General features: G+C 35.2%; 1 protein-coding gene across 1 annotated transcript in view; it reads left to right on the forward strand.

Annotated features, from left to right (window-relative positions):
- LOC143235709 (cytochrome P450 4c3-like) overlaps positions 1-21267 on the forward strand; it is a 34687-nt gene that overhangs the window by 12685 nt on the left and 735 nt on the right. The window contains exons 2-9 of the mRNA XM_076473921.1: positions 1802-1914; positions 2243-2328; positions 3082-3272; positions 5669-5738; positions 12479-12605; positions 13388-13585; positions 19175-19348; positions 20635-21205. Coding sequence (XP_076330036.1) covers positions 1802-1914; positions 2243-2328; positions 3082-3272; positions 5669-5738; positions 12479-12605; positions 13388-13585; positions 19175-19348; positions 20635-21205 — 1530 coding nt within the window. The remainder of the gene's footprint in view (positions 1-1801; positions 1915-2242; positions 2329-3081; positions 3273-5668; positions 5739-12478; positions 12606-13387; positions 13586-19174; positions 19349-20634; positions 21206-21267) is intronic.

The raw sequence follows: 21267 nt of genomic DNA on the forward strand, positions 1-21267 counted from the left end.
TTTAACAATTTGTTTTTCTTTGAACACCATTACTATTGTAAAAACTAGCAGAATAATTTGCATTAAAAATTAACAGTATATTGTGATGTTTGAAATACATTAAAAGGAACAACAAATATATGTCAGAGGCCAAAAGTTTCGTTCAGACATATTTATTATTCGATACTTCAAACTCTGTGACTAGTATTGTCTTTTAACTTGACCTGATTTTCGGGCAATTTTTCTGATAAAAGTACCCTAGAATAATTGCAGTTTCGTTTCAGTGATTAAAATAAATTTCCCGACTGAGATATTTGACTGAATGTTTAGAGTTAATGTGAAAACAAGAGAATTTACTCATTCTAACGAAAATGAATAAAATAATTATTTATTACAACATAAAAACACTGAAAAGTGAGCTTATATCCATCTGTGTACTCGTTCCATCAATTCTGAAGTTTTCTTCCCTCCAGATGAATTACCTCAACGGTAATTGCTGAGATAAATTAAAAAAGATGCCTTCTTTTTGAAAACAACAGATAAAAAAGAAACATCTGTGTCCTAGCTATGAGTTTACTTTCTTTGTCAATATGAGCTCTATCCCCTGACAACATTGGTCATCTATCAGATAGCAAAGGATAATCCATTTCTATTTCTGAGAAGTTTCAATTCAGGTTCAAAATTGCACTGACATATGCTTGTAGACAGAAGACATCATTTAACAAAAGAACGAATGGGTTGGGTTGGGTGGAACATGAGAGGGGCCCGGCGTGGCCTAGCGCGTAAGGCGTGCGACTCGTAATCCGAGGGTCGCGGGTTCGCGCCCGCGTCGCGCTAAACATGCTCGCCCTCCCAGCCGTGGGGGTGTATAATGTGACGGTCAATCCCACTTTTCGTTGGTAAAAGAGTAGCCCAAGAGTTGGCGGTGGGTGGTGATGACTAGCTGCCTTCCCTCTAGTCTTACACTGCAAAATTAGGGACGGCTAGCACAGATAGCCCTCGAGTAGCTTTGTGCGAAATTTCCAAACAAACAAACAAAGGAACATGAGAATATTAGGTATCCTGAACCACGTATTGCGCTATAATAGAGAGGAAACTAAGTGATTAATAATGTAAAAAAATAATTATTTCACTTTAAATGGCACTCCTGTATACTACAGCAATTTATTTTTCCTTGATTGTTTGTTGGTTGTAAAGCATAAAACTATACTACGTGCTATTTCACTCTACCCATCGCGGGAATCGAATCCCGAATTTAGCGTTACATGTTTACTGTTCTATGTTTTCACTTTGTTTTTCAGAGCGCATGATCATAGTTAGTTTTATTGGTATTATTTCAGATCGGGCTAAGATTTGTGTAATGTTATTTTAAATTTTCTTCTGAACCTTTGTAAGAAGTTTCATTCGCTTTGTTATTATTATTCGGCCCAATATGGCCAAGTGATTAAGACACTCGACTCGTAATATGAGAGTCGTGAGTTCGAATCCCCATCACACCAAACATGCTCGCCTTTTCACCCGTGGGGACGTTATAATGTGACGGTCAATCCCACTATTCGTTGGTAAAAGAGTAGCCCAAGAGTTGGTGGTGGGTGGTGATGACTAGCTGCCTTTCCTCTAGTCTTACACTGCTAAATTAGGAACGGCTAGCGCAGATAGCCCTCGTGTAACTTTGCGCAAAATCAAAACAATCCAATTATTATTATTCAACTACAGGCCTTTCAAAATATGCATCATATTCTACAAGTACAACACATTCAATAAACACATATATTTTATGATTTATTTTGAAATATGTATAAAACACATCCTTTTTTTCTAGTTTTCCTTCAGACGTTGTGTGGAGGTTGCTATGTGTTTGACAAATCTAGGATCTGGAGGTTTTTCATGGGACTTCGGCCAGTCGCTTTGTTCTACAAACCAGAAACGGTAGAGGTAGGTTATACACGTAAAACTCTTTGTCGCTAGAACATAAAAATAGCGCTCCGATATCCTGTATGAAAATTTGATTTCAATGCTCAATAATTGAAACTAGGCAAAACTAGAAACGTATATTGATCATTTAGACTTATTAACATCTGAATGTCGTTAGTAGAATCTGTAATTAATATCAGATTTAGAAGGTTGAAGACCTCACGTTTTGCCAGAGTAAGTGAACTAGGGAGAATATGAGACAGTAGAAAACTGATGAAATTAATTTTTACAACTAACTGTATTGTACTTTTTGTGATCGAGTTTTGTGTATTTTCATTTTATATTCTAGGCCATTCTGAGCAGCAATGTGAATGTGGAAAAGTCTTTTGACTACTCCTTTATCCATCCATGGTTAAAGGAAGGACTAGTCACCAGGCAAGTAGAAAACTCAGGTTCAGCTTGTGCACAAGCTAACTCACTGAATAGTTAATGGGATTTATTGCTTAATTTCGTACGTTTTGTTTGTTTCTTTCATAAAGTGGAAAATCCAATTTACTTTATCACTTATTTTGAAGACAGTGCGCACAATCAAGGAAAATTCTTTTTGAGAGATTGATAAGTTAGTGGTTTATGAAGACATGCATGGTTAAAAAAGTTCGACTAAAAGTCACGTAAGGAATTGAAAGGATAGATGTGTTTAAGAGATGTCTATTGAACTTTTACTGTCTGGTAAGTTTTATATGTTTTACATATTAGTTGTTCTTAAGATTAATGTCCATATACAACAACAGCAATAATTTAATCCATAAGACTGGTTTGTTGGTTGTCTGTTTTAGATTAAATCCACATTGAATTATCTGCTGGCTCCCCGCTGGTACAGCGGTAAGTCTACGGATTTACAACGCTAAAATCATGGGTTCGATTCCTTTTAGTGGGCTCAGCAGATAGCCCGATGTGGCTTTACAAAACGAAAACACACGCACACACAATTATCTGCTGTGTCCACTTCAGAGAATCGAACTCCGAATTGTAGTGTTGTAAGTCCATAAACTTACTGCTGTCCTACTGAGGATCTAAAACAAGAAAGATTTATTAATAGTACTTCCTCTTTATTCAGGTTAAAAAGAAAAATTTAACCTGATCATCGTTTGAATTTATTATACTTTATAATAAAATTGGTCTGTACAGTGGTGGGGCTAAATGGAAGAGTCGAAGAAAGCTACTTACGCCAGCTTTTCACTTTCGAATTCTTGAAGACTTTATTCCAGTTTTCGACGAACAGTCCAAAATAATGGTGAGCAAGATGAGAGAAAAAACTAATGATGAGTATATGGACATAGTTCCTTTATCAACTCTGTGTACATTGGACATCATTTGTGGTGAGTTCTTTGTAATAGCTATTATTTATTACGTGATATCTATGGAACTATCTCTATACATACATGAAAGTAAACCTAAAATCATCTGCCCAATAAAACTAGAAATTAAGCTGACCTTGTGAAAGTGAAAACCCTTTAAATGACAGAGGCAAATCATCTATTTAAGATCGTTTGAGTGGAAGATATAAATTTCCTAAAATCGTGAAAAAGCGCTAAATGGAGCAGGATCTTACCGAATTCGTAGTCCTAAGCTGCACATTTGATGAGAACTTCTACTCAATGGATAAAACGTAATATAATATACATGTATAATGATTTATAAATCAAATAATCAAGTGTAGCTTCTGCTTATGATACACTCTAGTCTCTTTACTCAGATCGAAATACTTTTATTTAAAATGCTCAATTTTTTTGTTTGACTAAATTTCGTTCATTGGCCTATTGTAATGTATAGCTATGCAATTTTTTTTTACCTTTTTAGCGTTATGGGAAGTATATTTTTAAACAATTTAGTTTTTATATAGAATTCGATAGATTAGAAAAAGAATGCCCTTTTTATGCCATAAACTTTTACATTCCTTTTTTTATATAACCAGTTAATTAATTGGGAGTAAATTATAGTTTTTTTAAATTAATAATTTATGATATATCCTCGATTTAAGAATGCCACACCATTTACGAGATTGTTTAGTCTGATTTTTAGTAGTTAAATGTAATTCACTTTTAACTTTCATTGAAGTAGAATGCAATCTTTTATTAATCTTCGTATATCAGTAAGTTTCTTTTGTGTATGTGTGTTTGATTTGTATTTAGCATTCGTTATTATATATTATATGTTGATCCGGCTGATGATTATAGACTGTAGGTTGCTAGTGTACGGGCTGCGGATCAGAAGGTACAATATTTAAGCTATAATGTTTCGTGGGGCCCAGCATGGCCAGGTGGTTAAGGCACTCGACTCGTAATCTGAGGGTCGTGGATTCGAATTCCCGTCACACCAAACATGCTCGCCCTTTCAGCCGTGGGGCATTATAATATGACGGTTAATCCCACTATTCATTGGTAAAAGAGTAGCCCAAGAAATGGTGGTGATAACTAATTGTATGCCTTCTAGTCTTACACTGCTAAATTAGAGACGGCTAGCGCAGATAGCCCTCGAGTGGCTTTGTGCGAAATTCAAAACGAACCAAACCAACGTTTCTCTTTACACTTTCAACTGTGGGATTTTATGATTGGTTTGTCTTCTCTCTGGTCAGCTATGTCTGAGCTTTAAAATTCTTTGACCTGGCGATTTATCTTAATGTCACATAAGGTGCCGTTTGGTTTAAAATACCGAAACCTTTTATTCCATTAAGTTTCAAGCCATATTACTGATATAGAGTATTGATGTAAATTAAGTCATACTAGTGAAAACTAGTTAAAGAAGAGAGAAGGAATACTCTTAATAAATATTAATATTCCTGCATATTTGCATCTGTTTTCACTATAAGGAACGCTTAACAACTAATTGCACCAAACGACGACGTATTCTAATCGTTTGTAGCCAATTAGTTTATTAGGTGAAACTTGTTTGATGGTCATATTTGATAGTTTCTGCCTACTTTCATAGTGATTTTCTGCTTATAAGGTTAAATATTTGATTAGAATATTGTATACGAGTTTGTATGTAAAAATATATCCAGTATCAAGGGTATCAACTCTTAAAATATTGTCTAACCAGGGATAAGGTTTTCACCATTAATTAAGGGAGTAAATTCCCATAAGTTTACGAATGTATTACACTTATTTTGGTAAACAAAGATCAAAACAAATAATTATGTGTGATTGCAGTTTCCACCATGAACGACAATCTATGAGCATATCTGCTAAATGGTCAGGTCAGTAGCCTCTGAGGTTCAAATATAGCAGCCCCTAATTTTGAACAACTAAACAGAAGTAAGAAGGCCAGTCATCAATACCTGCTACTACAAAGATTTGTCTATTGTTGTTTTGAATTAAGCACAAATCTACACAATGGGCTATCTGTGCTCTGCCACCCACGAGTATCGTAACTCAGTTTTAGCGTTGTAAGTCCGCAGACATACCGCTGAGCTACTGGAGGGCAAGACTCGTCTGATCCTTTCAACCGAATAACGAAACTAATCGTTACTTTTAAAACACTCTCACAGATGAATATGCGGAACGTATTGAATGGCACAATGTCTCAAATCTTAAATCTTAGAATAACAAATCGGCACACGAACCATTAGGTCACGCATGGCCCGAAGCTATGAAGCACATTCTGTAAACCAAATAACAAAATAACAAACTAGACAGTTAACTTATAAAAAAACATTAATAGCCACTAATTTAGTTGTTGAATTGCACTAATTATTTTTTATTCTATAACATTTCAGAGACGGCCATGGGAATCCATCTTGGATCACAGGAAAATAAAGAATCAGATTACGTGAAAGCAATGCACAAGTAAGTGCATCAACTAAACGTGTAAAAAACAAAGGGATTAGTGCGATTAACATTATGTATAAACTGTGTCTGCTGTATGATAACTGTGAAATAAAACTTTCTTAGTTATAATAGTTTCAAGGAATCAATGTGACACGAATAGCACTACCTTATGATTCTTCTAGGGAAACATTTGAGTGAAAAATTCGAACAACAAAAGTAATTCCATTTTTTTTTGTTATAGTAAACATCCCTTCATCAACAAGTAAAAATATTTATCTTTTTCTAAGCCTAATAATTCACGACTCATTTCAAAGATGGCTTTAATCCCTAAAAGTGAGGATGCAATTTTATTTGAATTTTTACCCACCTCTGGTTTAATTACCATAAAGAAAATGACGTTAGGGTGTTTTGAGTTCGAAAACTTAATAAGCTAGAGTTTAGCTGAAAAAGTTTGTTCTTGAATTATGAAGAGTCTGAATGAAAAGTTTCGCTTTACAAAATTAAGTGACCCTCAAAAGCAGGGGTTCCCAACATTTTGGCACTCGAGACCCCTTACCTAAAAGTTTGAAACCCATGTGACCCCCTACTTAGGGCTTACTATCAGCAGCTTAATTTTTTCTTTTATTTTCTGTGAAGGAGAGGGAAAGAAACATCTAAAAATATTTAAAAATTCTGTAATTATTTATTAGCAAATTAAATCACATTGGTCCAACCTGAATTCACAAAAAAAAAAACATATATTTCTTAAAATAATATTAACATAGGTTTGAACAGCCATCCAACCCAGCTAGTGAGGTGCCTGATGTTGCATTTCAGCAGCAAGCTTTGAAATTCGTGGCCGAGCGTTTGTTAGAGCCAGTTTCATATCATCTCCAACATCAAATCTGTTCCTATTCTTTGTTTTTATATTGACAAGAGTGGAAAATCCTGCCTCACACAAGTAGGTAGAAGCAAATGGAACAAGGACACGTAAAGCTATCATGCTGACTTTGGAGTATGACTGATACATAGCGCACCAGAACTGAGTCACGGATTTCACCTTGAAGAGATCACGAGCTGAAGAGTCGTTCCTTAGATCCAGAAATTCATCTTGGATATCATCTGGGATGCTGGATACATCAAGTTCAGTACAAAATGGGTTCCTTACCAGGGCCTCCTGTTCCTGTGATAGCTCAGGGAAGTAACGCTCGACTTCCTTTTCTAGAGACTGAAGATGTTCGGTAATCTCATCCTTGAGGAACTGATCCAGTTGGATCTGAGACTCATCCGTCACTCCACAAAGTTTTTCAAACATAGCGATGTTTCCAAGATTGGTTTTCCGACGCCATTTCTGCAGTTTGGAAACAAAGGACAGAGATTATCTTGAGAAAGGAGAACATGTGTTTCCCTTCCTTGAAGCTTCAAATTGAGCTTGTTCAGCTGGTCAAAAGTATCGGCTAGGTACGCAACACTTTTATTCCATGCTTCATCTTCGAAGTGAGCTACAAGATCTTTCCTTTCTTGAGTCTCCAGGAATAGCTTTATTCCATCTTTCATTTCAAAGACACGATTAATAACGTTTCCTTTCGACAACCAACGTACTGCTGTGTAGAAGAGAAGGATTTCGTGGTCAGCATTCATGTTTTTGCATAGTTCTTTGAATAGGCGAGTGTTGAGTGCTTGAGTCTTCACATAATTTACAATTTTGATTACAGATTCAAGCACTTCCTGCAGAGAGGCAGGGAGAGTCTTACTGGCGAGAGCATATCGGTGAATCATGCAGTGGATGCCCTTTGCTTGAGGTGCTAGCTTCTTCACTCTCGACTGGAATCCTGATTTCGATCCCAGCATAGCCGGTGCCCCATCCGTACAAACCCCACACACGTTTTCCCATTGAAGATCTTCGTTTTGAAAAAAAGTTGAAACTTTTTCCATGACATCATCAGCTTTTGTTGTGGTTTCAAGTGCACTGCAGAATAAGAATTCGTCTTTGATGTCACCTGAATTAATGTATCTCACGAAGAGAAGCAACTGAGAACATGAACTTACATCTGTTGACTCGTTGAGCTGAAAGGAGAACAAAGGGAAACCCTTGATTTCAGTCAAAACCTGTTCCTTCACATCCATAGACATTTTAGAAATGCGCATCTGTATAGTATAATTTGACAGAGATACTTGCTGCATCTTCTTTGCACTGGCTTCTCCAAGAATAAGATTTACTGCTTTCATCATACAGGGTTTAAGAAGTGTTTCTCCAATCGTTTGAGGCTTTTTTTGTTTAGCAGTTTTGGAAGGCAATCTCATATGAAGCTTCCACTACGACTGCACTCTGCTGCTGAAACGACCCACTTCTATCGATTCTTTGGCTTTCAAGACACCGTTCATGCCGTTTGAAGAAATCCAAACCCTTCTTTGCGTGTTCTGGATGTTTCGTCTCGAGATGACGCTTGAGTTTTGATGGTTTCATTGACTCTGCACTCAGGACAGCATGGCACAAAACACACTGTGGTTTCTCGATGCCGTCGTTGGCGAGCACAGTGGTGAAGCCAATGTTGAGGTAGCATTCTGAGTATCTGTGCCGTTTAGCCATGGTCACAACTCACCTCTACTGCTTACTTATCTCCTTGTTAAAATAAAATAAAATGTTGAATAATGAACGCTTTGGCAACTGTAGATCTTACACTGACTACTTGTGGGGGGTGCAGGTAGAGTAATGATGGGGTAAGTATTGGAAGGGAAGGGAGCGTGGCCAGTCGCGCGATTCGTCATCCACCAATCAGCAACGGACATATGACTCACGTGTCGACAGCGAGCACACACACACTTAATAACAGCTAAACAGACACACAAGCATACGTACATGAGCGTGCACTCACATACTCGCTACTCACTAGTACACACATACATACAGTTGCAGACATTTATATGCAAAAACGGCTCGTTTGGGCTGAGAAAACACTTTTACATAGAAGAGCGAACAACGTTTCGACCTTCTTCGGTCATCGTCAGGTTCACAAAGAAACCGAAGAACGATGACCGAAGAAGGTCGAAACGTTGTTCGCTCTTCTATGTAAAAGTGTTTTCTCAGCCCAAACGAGCCGTTTTTGCATATAAATTTCTCAACAAGTGGGTTTCTCGTCATCACTGATAGTTGCAGACACATACACATTCACACAGGCACATTCACTCACAGGCACGCATACATACACCCATAATATCACCTAATGACATTGAACTAACGTAGCACACGTTTTGCTTTGCACCGAAACAAAAAAAATGTAAGAGCATGAAAATGTAATTGATGAAATAAAATTAATGTTATCCCAAGCTACTTCTAACAAGGGTACGCGACTCCCCTGCGAGTCAAAAGTCTTTTATTGTTGTCTTCTTTTTTTTTAGGCTCCTGGTCAACAAAATACTGAATAAAAAAGTTAATTATGATGAACATTAACATAGTTAAAATTCTTAAACCATGAGCTAACCCTAAAAGAGATGCTACCATGGAACTCATAACATAGAAAATTAACTTGTCAGGCCTAATTTTCAACATCAATAACTAATCATCTAAGCGTAATTCACGTTTCAATTCACTGAATGTTTAGTTTTGGGTAACGAAACTGTTCTATCATTAAAAGTGAGAAAAATTCTTTAGTTTCACGATTATGGTGCACGCATTTTTACAAAAATTAACAGAACTCATTGAAGTGTAGTCTCACTCAACTTATGCATTATGCTTGAAATGGTGATTACTTAATTACCTGACGTGTGGAGATTCAGCTATTTTTTATATTTACAATTTTCCTAGTTAGGACGACAATATGCATACGTTCTACAGTGTCATGGTATTGTAATTAATTGTGTGTAGGCTTGGCTTTACCTAGAATTTAGCTTGCTGGACTGTTAATCCGAAGGTTTATGGTTCCTGTTTCGTTAATGTAAAATTACGTTCCGTATATTTAGGACGTGAGTGTATTATAAAAATGACAGTCAAATTCATAATGTTCGATTAGTTTTTGCACTTTTTATTTAAGAAAGACTACCGACCAGCAGCACCTTACTACCCATCATACAAGCAAAGGAGTTGACTAGCACTCTTATAACTAACCAATAGCTTAAACTGCGGGAACTATTTTATAGTACCACACGGGTTAGAGCTCTGGTTGTCATTTCCGATATTCAAAACTCTACAACGAGTCATGCACATTAAATATGAGCAGTATTGACACCAGGTGCTGGTGGCTATTTCTCTTCCCTGTGGTCGATCAGGGTTGGCGGAAGGCGCTGTTGGCTATCTCCCTTTCTTCTAGGTGATCATAGAAATTCTAATTTTTGAAGTAGGTTCAACATAAAAAAAAACACATTTATGCGAAACATAAATTACGTATCTAACTTTTGTTGTATGACTAGATTATCAGGTTTTTCATCCGAGGTCAACCTAGATGCGTATACAAGTTTCACCGTTGTTAAGATAATTATTATATTCTGACTCACTGAAATGCAATTATGTGTGGTTTAATATGCTAATAAAGAATGTTCCTGTAACTCCAGTGGTTCAGCGATAAGTTTAAGGGTTTGTAACTCTAAAATCGGGTTTGGTATCAGATGTGGGAGTAGTACAGATCAGGGAAATGCAAGAGTTGTATCTTTAGAAAATGGGTTGATTAGATTTTTTTTAGGAGTGATGCAGAATTTATACGTCGCACAGGGCACCACCATTAATGATCAGTACGGCCCTGGCAACGGATAGCCTATTAAGCTTAACAACAAACAAACGATGTTCTCACTTACACAAGCTCTTCTCATCATGTGTAAAGCTATGGTAAACGACATCATAATCACCAGTCATGCAATCATGCACACTTGATTCGATATTTGTCACTAAATTTGCATATTCTACTAACGTGTTTCTAACCACCTAGCGATCAAATTAGTACAGTTAGAATTTCATATAGAATACTTAAATTAATATATTTTATCTTAGATATTTTAAAGTATGAAATTCTGTTTTATTAGGACTAAACATCAATGCTAAATCAACTCACTAATAGGTTGTACGAAACAGCCTACAGAAATGCTTATTTAGATAATTAATATATATTTGCCCATATGTGGAATTCAGTTATAGATAACAGAAGTAAAAAATTATGCAGCATGTAGCTAATTTCACAAAATCGCAAATGGTTGGTAAAAAGAATTTTATTCCACGACCCTTTTATTCATTTCAAGTTCCCAAACTTTTTTTCTTTTTTAGATGTTTAATGTGCTTACCTATATAATCAATTATAATTATTGTTTGTTTTGAAAATAAACAAGACTAACTTTATATAAATAATATTGTTTATTAAAGTATTTGGAAATCAGTTGTTTTTACTTATAAATACATTTTAAATACAATTACTTATGAAAATCTTCAGACACACTAGCTATCATACAAATACGATAAATTAGCATTTAAACTAGATTCAATTTAAAACGACTCTGTAATCCAGCTGTTAAAGCTTAATATCTAATTATAATACACTTAGAACATTAAACAACTGTTGATATTATATATCTGTGTATCATGGAATACAAAGTAATGTTTTCTTGTTGTTCCGAAGTAAATCTTATATTTCTATATTAATTACACTGCACAACAATTTTATTGAAAAGTTTTGCTTCCTGAAAAGTGTTTGCTGATTGTGACAGGTACCTGGTGGGTATGCACAAATATAGTTTTGGTTTTGCTTCATCACATAGGAACTCTGAGAAATAGACAGTTAATTGTTTACCGGCAATAACGTATTTAATTGCGTTTATGTTTATAATACGCTATTACGTTCAACATAATTAAAAGTGCTTTGCTCCTGATTTTCGTTTGTATTAAATGTCCAGTCCATTACGTTGCGGTGTCCAACAGTATTCAGTATTGACGGATTTCAGTTGCTCTGATATTGTTTTTCCATTGTACCAATGTCCTGGTGAAACTGAAGATTTTGATGAAAGGGTACGTGATGGACAAATTTGGATGTGATTTTCGTGATCAGCAACCAAAAATCTATAAGGAACACCTAACAGTGTTCGAAAAGCAAAAACTTTGTTGTGCAGTGTTATTAAGATGTAATAAAAAGTGATTTGCAAGATGAGAACCACTAAAGACGTCAACATAGTATTATTTTCTATGGTGTATAGGCTTAAAATTCAGCAGACAATTTCCCTACAATCGCTTTTTCGCCCATAATAACATAGAAAAAATCATGGCAGGAAACGTACGTTGCTTAATTCAGTCCCATTGCAAACCCATGAATTTAGTCATTTTTTTTTTTGTGACCAATCATAATATTTTCTTAAAAATTCCTACTTTGGAAGTCTTAAAGCATCTTCGTTCTTATGTATTAATAATACCTTAACTGTACGCTATCTTCTAAAGGCTTATTACTGTACACGGTTTTTAATTGATAAATTTTAATCAAAAGTTGTGTATATACTTACCTAACTATACGCAGATGTGTATGTATACTAAATACAGTTGAGTGACAGACGTTGTATAGACATGTCCTAATTAATTAAGAGGAACTTGGAACTTACCGTTATGAACAGAACAATACAAGTTTTCTTTGTTAATTGTCTATTTCAGTTTATTTAATGAATGATAATGTGGTACTCTCATTATTTGGTACGACATATTTTTTTCATATGGAAAGTTTTCCTTCTAATTAATACTTAAAATAATAACGATATTGGTATTTTCATAACTCTTTGTAAAATACATTATTTATTGTTTGTTTGTTTTCCATTAGCGTTGCGGAGACTTTTATTGCCCGAGTAGCGAAGCCATGGTTTTGGCCAGATTTTATATTTTATAGAACAAGGCGAGGTAAGAAGTTTCTGAAGAGTACTGAAACAATGGACAAGTTTACACGTCAAGTGAGTCCTTTAACTGTACAGAACATTCACCGTAACCTGTTATAAGCATGCCTTAAAAAACACACAGTAATCGAATTATCACATTTCTTTTAATGTAACAAAACGTAAGTTATTTCTGACAGTTTGAATACTTCCTACTGGCTCAGAGAATTTTTGTTTGTTTGTTTGGAATTAAAGACACCGCTGCATATTAGGATATCTGTGCTCTGACCACCGCGCGTATCGAAACCTCGATTTTAGCGGTGTAAGTCCGCAGACTTACCACTGTGCCACTGGGGAGGGGCAGCTCAGCGTGAGTAAGAGGACTTATAACTGTATAAATGGGGTTTCGATACTCACAGCGGGTAGAGCAATGATACCTCATTGTGTAGCTTAGTGTTTAACATAAAATAACAAAAAACCACAACCCAATCCGAAAATTCAAACATGTAGCGAGAAGACCCGTATGGTTTATTTTCAAAGTATTTCATTGGTTAAGATTCTGCTTAAATCTTTAACAGAGGTCTCAAGTCTGTTGTATGCTGGGCAAATTAAAAGAGAATAATTGTATATCATATACTAAATTGTGAAGTAAAAGAATTGAGCGACATGTAGCTAATGTCATAAATTCGGAAATGGTCGGTAAAAAGAAATGTGCTTCACAATTCTTTTATTAGTTTTTTCGGCCGTAAATTTTTTTTTTAAAGAGGACTACAATAAGATTCTACTTGTGTGATTGCCATTATTTAAACGCATATAAAACAACAAAACTTAGTTTTACTGTTGGTTCAATTTAAATACAGGTTATACGAGCACGAAAATCTGAGAAGCTGAAACAGAAGATGTTAGAAAATGAAGAAAATTATCATCATGATGAAATAGGATCCGGCTACAAGAGGAAGAGACAGGCTTTTCTGGACTTGTTATTGGAACATCATCTTAAAGACAACACCTTAACCGAAGATGACATGCAGGAAGAAGTGGACTCCTTTATGTTTGCGGTAATGTCTAGTTCTGTTTATTATACTTTATGTCTCCTTTTATGGCATTTCCTTAGTTTCAAGAGGGTCTGGCATGGCCTAGTGGGTAGAACGTTCGACTGAAAATATGCCGGTTGTGAGTTCAAATCTCCCATCACCGAACATGCCCGCCCTTTCAACCATGAAACGGCCAGGTGGGTTAAGGCGTGCGACTCGTAATTTGAGGGTTGCGGGTTCGTATCCCCGTCGCACCAAACATGCTCGCTTTCTCAGCCGTGGGGGCGTTATAATGTTACGGTCAATCCCATTATTCGTAGATAAAAGAGTAGCTCAAGAGTTAGCGGTGGGTAGTGATGACCAGCTGCCTTCCTTCTAGCCTTACACTGCTAAATTAGGAACGGCTAGCGCAGATAGCCCTTGAGTAGCTTGGCGCAAAATTCAAAACAAAAAAACAAAGATAATCCTCGTGTAGTTTTGCGCAAAATTTAAACCAAACTAGTTTCGTGCAGGGTATTTATAACAAGTCTAGATAAGCAAACCCTGACTAAGATAATTATTAGATATATTAATTTCAAAAAAATGGTTAAATGTTTTTTTTTCTCATCTATTGTAATTGTTCGCAGGTAAGCTATGCTCCAAACATCTTCGCACCAGTCGCACCAAACATGCTCGCCCTTTTAGCTATGGGGACGTTATACTGTTACAGTCAATCCCACTATTCGTTGGTAAAAGAATAGCCCAAAAGTTGGCAGTGGATGGTGATGACTAACTGTCTTCTCTCTAGCTTTACATTGCATAATTAGAAACAGCTAGCGCAGATAACCCTCATATAGCTATGCGCGAAATTAAAACAAACAAACAAAGCAAATATCTTCTTTGGCTCAAGAGACAAAACGGAGTTAATAATTGTACGTGACTGTCCACCAACTGGTTTGACCAAATTTCTCTCTTCCTAACAAGTAAGAACAAATTATATGTGATAGTCAGAAGCTGTTTTAAAGGTAAATTTAATTATACTTAAGCTATTTTTATATTAATTTTAACTAGAGCAGTGGATTTTCTTGTATTTAGATTATTAGTTCACGGTACGTTTCTTTCTTTTTCCATATTTAGTCAGTTACCAAAATTAGGTTGTGGTTCATTGATACTTATTTAAAATAAAATTGTTCGTATCATGAGATAATCTTTCTCCCTCATTAGTGATGAAAACTTCAATTATATTGATTCTTATCACTTTGTCTTACAGTCATCCAACTGGATATTCTAGTTGTTGTTAACTCTGAAAATACATAGGATAAAGCATAAAGCACGTAACATCCAAACGATGTAAGAAGTAACGCACTGTATAGAGTGTTCAACAAATATACGTGCAACAATCTACATAGCACGTATGCAGATCGGAGTGTTTTATCTTTTTTTCCCATTTTTAGAAAAGCAGAGTCACCCGGTGTTTCTCGGATTCTCGAAAAACCAACTCTCTCTGTTTCCTCTTTCTTATTTCAACAAGTAAAAAATATTCTGTGACTTTATGAAAAAAACAAACCCTTAGATTTAAAACTATGAACTTGTTTTACTTCAAGGCTTCCTTATGAACGATTTTTTTTTATCCTTCACTGGTAAGGATAATATGGATAATATTTATGGATAATATGGATAATAATGGATAATAATTATGGATAATAATTAGATTATCTTACACATGTATGGTTACTCGTTCTTGCGAACAGGATAAGTTTAATTCTTTACACCCTCAATAGCACTGTGGTATGTCTGCGAACGTATTCTGTTAGAAACCGAGTTTCCCAGTGGTGGGCAGAGCACAGATAGCCCATTGTGTAGCTTTATGCTTAATTACAAAACAGACAATATAATATATTCTCGTCCCCATGCTGCATTCAGATTATGGCATTGATGAATGAAATATAGTACAAACAAAATCCAATGTTGTAATTTATAACGTGTCAAAAGAAAAAAATTTCAGGTATCGAACCACCCGAAAGAAAAATAATAAAATATGTTAGATGACTTGACCGTAAACTCATTTTACACAAGATTTATTATAATGTAAGCCTCACTCCTTTACCTAGTGTATTTGATGGTATAAGTAAACAAAATTATTTTATTTTGTAGGCTAGGCCTACTGTTTGCTTTTTTTTTTTTTTTTTTTTTTTACAAACGATGTTCTCATTCTGCATACATTTCTTTTGTGTGTGAGGTTTGATCAAAAACCAAATAGGTCTGTAATGCTATATTCTAAATTAAATATTAACTCAAATTTACAAAAATGTCAAGTACGCGTATAATTTATTCGTATAGTGTATATTTCAATGATAAAATTACCAGTTTGGAGAAAATGATTGACGAGTATATTAATGAAAAATTGTCGTTTTGCGCATCTTCATGTGAGGAAAGTGTGACCTGTCTAGTGAATGAGGTGGAAAAACAAGCAAAGAATGTGTTCTCTTATAGAAAAGCCACATCGGGCTATCTAGTGAGCCCACCGAGTGGAATCGAACCCTGATTTTAGCCTTACAAATCCGAAGACATACCGCTGTACTAGCGGGAGTCAGAAACAAACAAACAGAGACATTTTAACTTTTATACATAGTTCAACTTGTTTTTTACACAACAGATAAGTCTTCGTGACATGATTCTGAATAAAAAGTGATAATTTGGAATGACAGAATACTCAACGGTTAGTTACTTCTTTTCTAAACCTATTTACTTCCACCTTGATTGAAATCTTCAAGGTTAAATAATCTTCTTGAAATCTTTTTATTTAGAAAACAACCATTAAATCTGAAGCTAAGACAACCATTAAATCTGAAGCTAAGACAACCATTAAATCTGAAGCTAAAACAACCATTAAATCTGAAGCTAAGACAACCATTAAATCTAAGTTTGATTTTAGTTCCAAGCAAAATCTCGTTTCACGACGTTCCAAATAAATATTTTCTTTTGTCTCCCGATGGAACAGCGGAAAGATATGGAATTCCAACGGTAGAATTTGTGGTTCGATTCTTTTCGGTGGATATAGCAGGTAGCTCAACGTGATTTTGCTCCAAAACAAACAAAACAAAATGTATTTTTGTGTGTCCGCCAGTGGGTCAATGGTAAGTTTACGAATTTACAACGCTAACATTTGAGGATCGATTATCCGTATTATACACAGCGCAGATAGCCAAATGAATAACTTGACGCTAAAACATACCCAAACTTACAAACTCACACGAGCTACGTAAGCTTGACGATAAGTACAAGGGAATGTTTATTCAAATGGAAACATAGTTATAAAATCACGGGCTAAGCACTTCCAGTCGTAGTGCCTAATTAACCAACAAAACAAGTTTTTCATAAAGTAAGCGTTGGAACACCATCATCCAGTTCTTTCAAACCAAGATGGAGTGCCCTCTATTGACGCAAGTAGTTAAATTGTATTCAGTTGTTAGGTATAACAGAACATTGTTGGTTTGGTTTGTTTTGAATTCCGCTCAAACTGCACGAGAGCTATCTGCGCTAGCCGTCCCTAATTTAGCAGTGTAAGACTAGAGAAAAGGCAGCTTGTCATCACCACTCACCGCCAACTTTTAGGCTACTCTTTTACCAACGAATAGTGAGATTAACCGTCACATTATAATGCCTCCACGGCAGAAGGGGCAAGCATGTTTGGTATGACGGGGATTCGAACCTACGAACCTCGGATTACTAGTCTAGTGCCTTAACCACCTGGCCATGCCGGGCCAGAATATTATTAATAGCCAGTTTATGAGAAACGACATCCATGTTTGTCCGATCTTGAAAATGTGATAAGTTGTGTTGTATATCGTTTTCTCAGTTAACTATAATACATGCATATATAGAAAAAATACCGACGACTAAGATATTATTTCAATTTTACTTTTATGTTTGTATAAGCAATGTTAATCGTACTTAAATAATATTCTAAATGCTGATTTACACTGAAAAAGCACATATTGTTGTAACATGTTTGTTAAAAGTATGTTAGGAGTTTAAAAAATGGATACACTGCATGTAAAATAAAAAAAATTACAAGAAACGTGGAAATCTCAACACCATTAACAATCAAATACATTCTACAAAACTCCTAGATATCAATCAAGTATAATGATTAATTTAATTAGCATGATTGACATTTTTAACCTTGAAGATACTGGCAAAGTAACACTTGAATGGGCTGAACGTTCAACACGTAGTGCTCTGTATGGAGCAAAAACCTTTCTTATAAAGAGTAACCCAGGATGGTTTTGACCTTGGAAACCTTAAGCTGTTCATATAATTATAGGCAGCTTCACAGTATAAATCCTCATAAAATTCTGAGATAAGTAGCCATGTGACCATTTGTTATGCAGAAGAAACAGCAACAGACGTTTGTGACTAATTATCAGAAAGGTTTTGAAATAAACATGTTTTAGCCAACGTTGCATCACATAATGAAACCGGAAACACTTAGAAGTTTGCACTTAAAGCCACTTATTGAAAAAAGAAGCCTTGTCTAGTAATAACAGTTTAATAAGATCGAAAGTTAGACGTCTGGGTGTGACCAAGGTAAGAGAGGAATCTCTACTTGATGGTTTCATAGAATTATTGGAAACTTTGATAATTTTGGAGACGGTTATTTGGTTGAAAACACGCATTTCTAGCATTGCTGATCTGTTCCGAAAACACCAGCAACTTCAATCAAACATCTACTTGTTTTGAGGTGTACATAAAACGACTGATAAACTTTTCAGTGTTGAGGTCTAATGAATATTTTGTTTATGTATATCATAACTACATTTTCTTTGTTACAGCCAGCCTATTAGATGTTAAAGCCTTCTGTACAGATAATGCTCCGTTACATTCATATATACTCTAATCTATATGTTCAAAAACATTTTCAGCACATGGATTTCACAACGTTCCCCCAGTCATGAAATGAATCTATAGATAGTGAGTACCTACTGCGTATTTTGTGAATATGCTATGCCCCTTCCCCTAAACGTTACTGTGGCCTCCAGTTTAGGACCCACTGCTCTATGTAGTGCCTTCTTGTCAGTAATACTGCTATAAGAAGAGTGATAACTATTTTGGTCCTGTGTTTGGAAGGTAATATTTCCATGATCAAATGGTGCAACAAGGAATTTTAATAATGCGTTCTTCGTATCTTATACCGATCTAAAAAATCAACTCAACTGTAATATATGTAAATATAACTTTCGGTCAAACATTGGGGAAAAAAAAGGCATATATTATCTCGAATCGATTGTTTATTGTAGATTTCGGTGATACCTATTTTGGCTAACACTCAAGAATGTGGATCTTGCACATCGTAGCATTTTACAAAAGGTTGAAGCCCCCAAGTGGCACAACGGTATGCCTCTTGAGTCACACCGCTAAAAAGCGGGTTTCGATACCCGTGATGGGTAGAGTACAGATACCCCATTGTATAGCTTTGTGCTCAATTCTAAACAAACAAACAAAAGTTTGAGAAAAATAAATAAACACTTTAATATATAAAACACTTTTGTTTGCTGAATGATCCTAATAGAATACTTCAACTGTTGTACTAGTAAAGTCAGAGATTAAAAAAAATACGATACACTTTTTCAGGGCCATGATACAACGGCAGTAGGAATCAGTTGGGCCATATATGCCTTAGGTTTGTATCCTGACATTCAGTGCAGAGTACAAGAAGAAGTTGATTCTATATTTGGAGATGACAAGGACCGACCAATCACAGCAGACGATCTTAAACAAATGAAGTACATGGAACTGGTCTTGAAGGTAACAGTATACTATTAGAAACTTATATACTTTTTCCAAAACTTTCACTTGTTTCTACTTTTTCGTTATTTAACTGTTATAGAAACAGTCTTTTAAAGTAATAGTAACTTTACTGAAAAAAAAAAGCCTAAAATATTATAAAAAGGGTTTTCTCCGTGACTTTCCGGTCTTTTAAACACTTCAAGAGACGAATTTGGTTATCAATTATATTTATTAAGTTGAATAAATTGTTAAATACTATACCTGTGGTTTGAACCACAGAAGATTTATTTTCATTGCACTTTTCCTTGTTTACGTTCCTGTGGTCTTTACTGAAATTGAACTATTTCCTCACATGTTTGTAAAGTGGCTTCCAGTCCTTGGACACTCAAGGATGCTAGAATCTTGTTCACTCATTATTTAACCTTTTATCGACAGCTTCATAATTGCGTTATATTGTATTCTACAATTAGGAAACACCTTTAAATAAAAAGATTTATTTATAGACACGGAGTGAAAAAAGCTATTTCAATATCGTTTAGTAATTTAATTGTCCAATTCATATTTTTCCACACCTTTCACTACAAACATTTAAACAAATGCCTTCATCAAAATAAGTAAATTTTAAAATAACAGTTGTTTTTAACTGATTCAAGTTGCAGATATAAGTAATTTTCCCTATGTTTTTCTAAAAAGATATATTCGTTATTTAATGAAAGTAGAGACTATTATTGACAAAAAAGCACCAATTAAATATACCTCACCTGTGTTGTAAAGCTACTTCGGGAAATAATAATGTGGCTTTTGGTAAAGCTATTTCGGAAAATAATAATGTAGCATTTGGTAAAGCTATTTCGGAAAATAATAATGTGGCATTTGGTAAACATATTTGTGTTGTTGTTTTGAATTAAGTACAAAACTATACAATTGGCTATCTGTGCTCTGCCCACCACGGGTATCAAAATTCGGTTTTCACCAGTGTAAGTCCGAAGACATTCCGCTGAGACACTGGGTGCCGAACTATGTAGGAAAATAATAATGTGACATTTTATAAAGCTATTTTGAAAACTGAGATTGTGTAATTTTGTAAAGTTCTTTCGGAAAATAATAATGACATTTTGTAAAGCTATTCAGAAAATTAATAATCTGACGTTTTATGAAGCTATTTTGGAAACTAAGATTGTGTAATTTGTAAAATTATTGTGCAAAATAATAATGACATTTTGTAAAGCTATCTTAGAAATTATGATTGTGTAATTTTGTAAAACTGTTTCGGAAAATAACGTTATGACATTTTTCCCTGTCAGGAAACTCAACGCGTTTTCCCGTCAGCTCCATTCATAGCACGAGACCTTGTTGAAGACTTAAATGTCAGTAAGTATACAATCAAACAATCAGCCCAAACGGCTACATTACCTGTTGAACACTTAAATATCAGTAAGTATACAATCAAACAATCAGACCAAACGGCTATGTTACCTGTTGAAGACTTAAATGTCGGTAAGTATACAATAAAACAAGCAGACCAAACGGCTATGTTACCTGTTGAAGACTTAAATGTCGGTAAGTATACAATAAAACAAGCAGACCAAACGGCTATGTTACCTGTTGAAGACTTAAATGTCGGTAAGTATACAATCAAACAATCAGACCAAACGGGTATGTTACCTGTTGAAGATTTAAATATCAGTAAGTATACAATCAAACAATCAGACCAAACGAATATGTTACCTGTTGAAGACTTAAATGTCAGTAAGTATACAATCAAACAATCAGCCCAAACGGCTACATTACCTGTTGAACACTTAAATGTCAGCAAGTATACAATCAAACAATCAGACCAAACGGCTATGTTACCTGTTGAAGACTTAAATGTCGGTAAGTATACAATAAAACAAGCAGACCAAACGGCTATGTTACCTGTTGAAGACTTAAATGTC

Source organism: Tachypleus tridentatus, chromosome 12, assembly GCF_004210375.1.
Source record: "Tachypleus tridentatus isolate NWPU-2018 chromosome 12, ASM421037v1, whole genome shotgun sequence".
NCBI classification, from domain to species: Eukaryota; Metazoa; Arthropoda; class Merostomata; order Xiphosura; family Limulidae; genus Tachypleus; species Tachypleus tridentatus.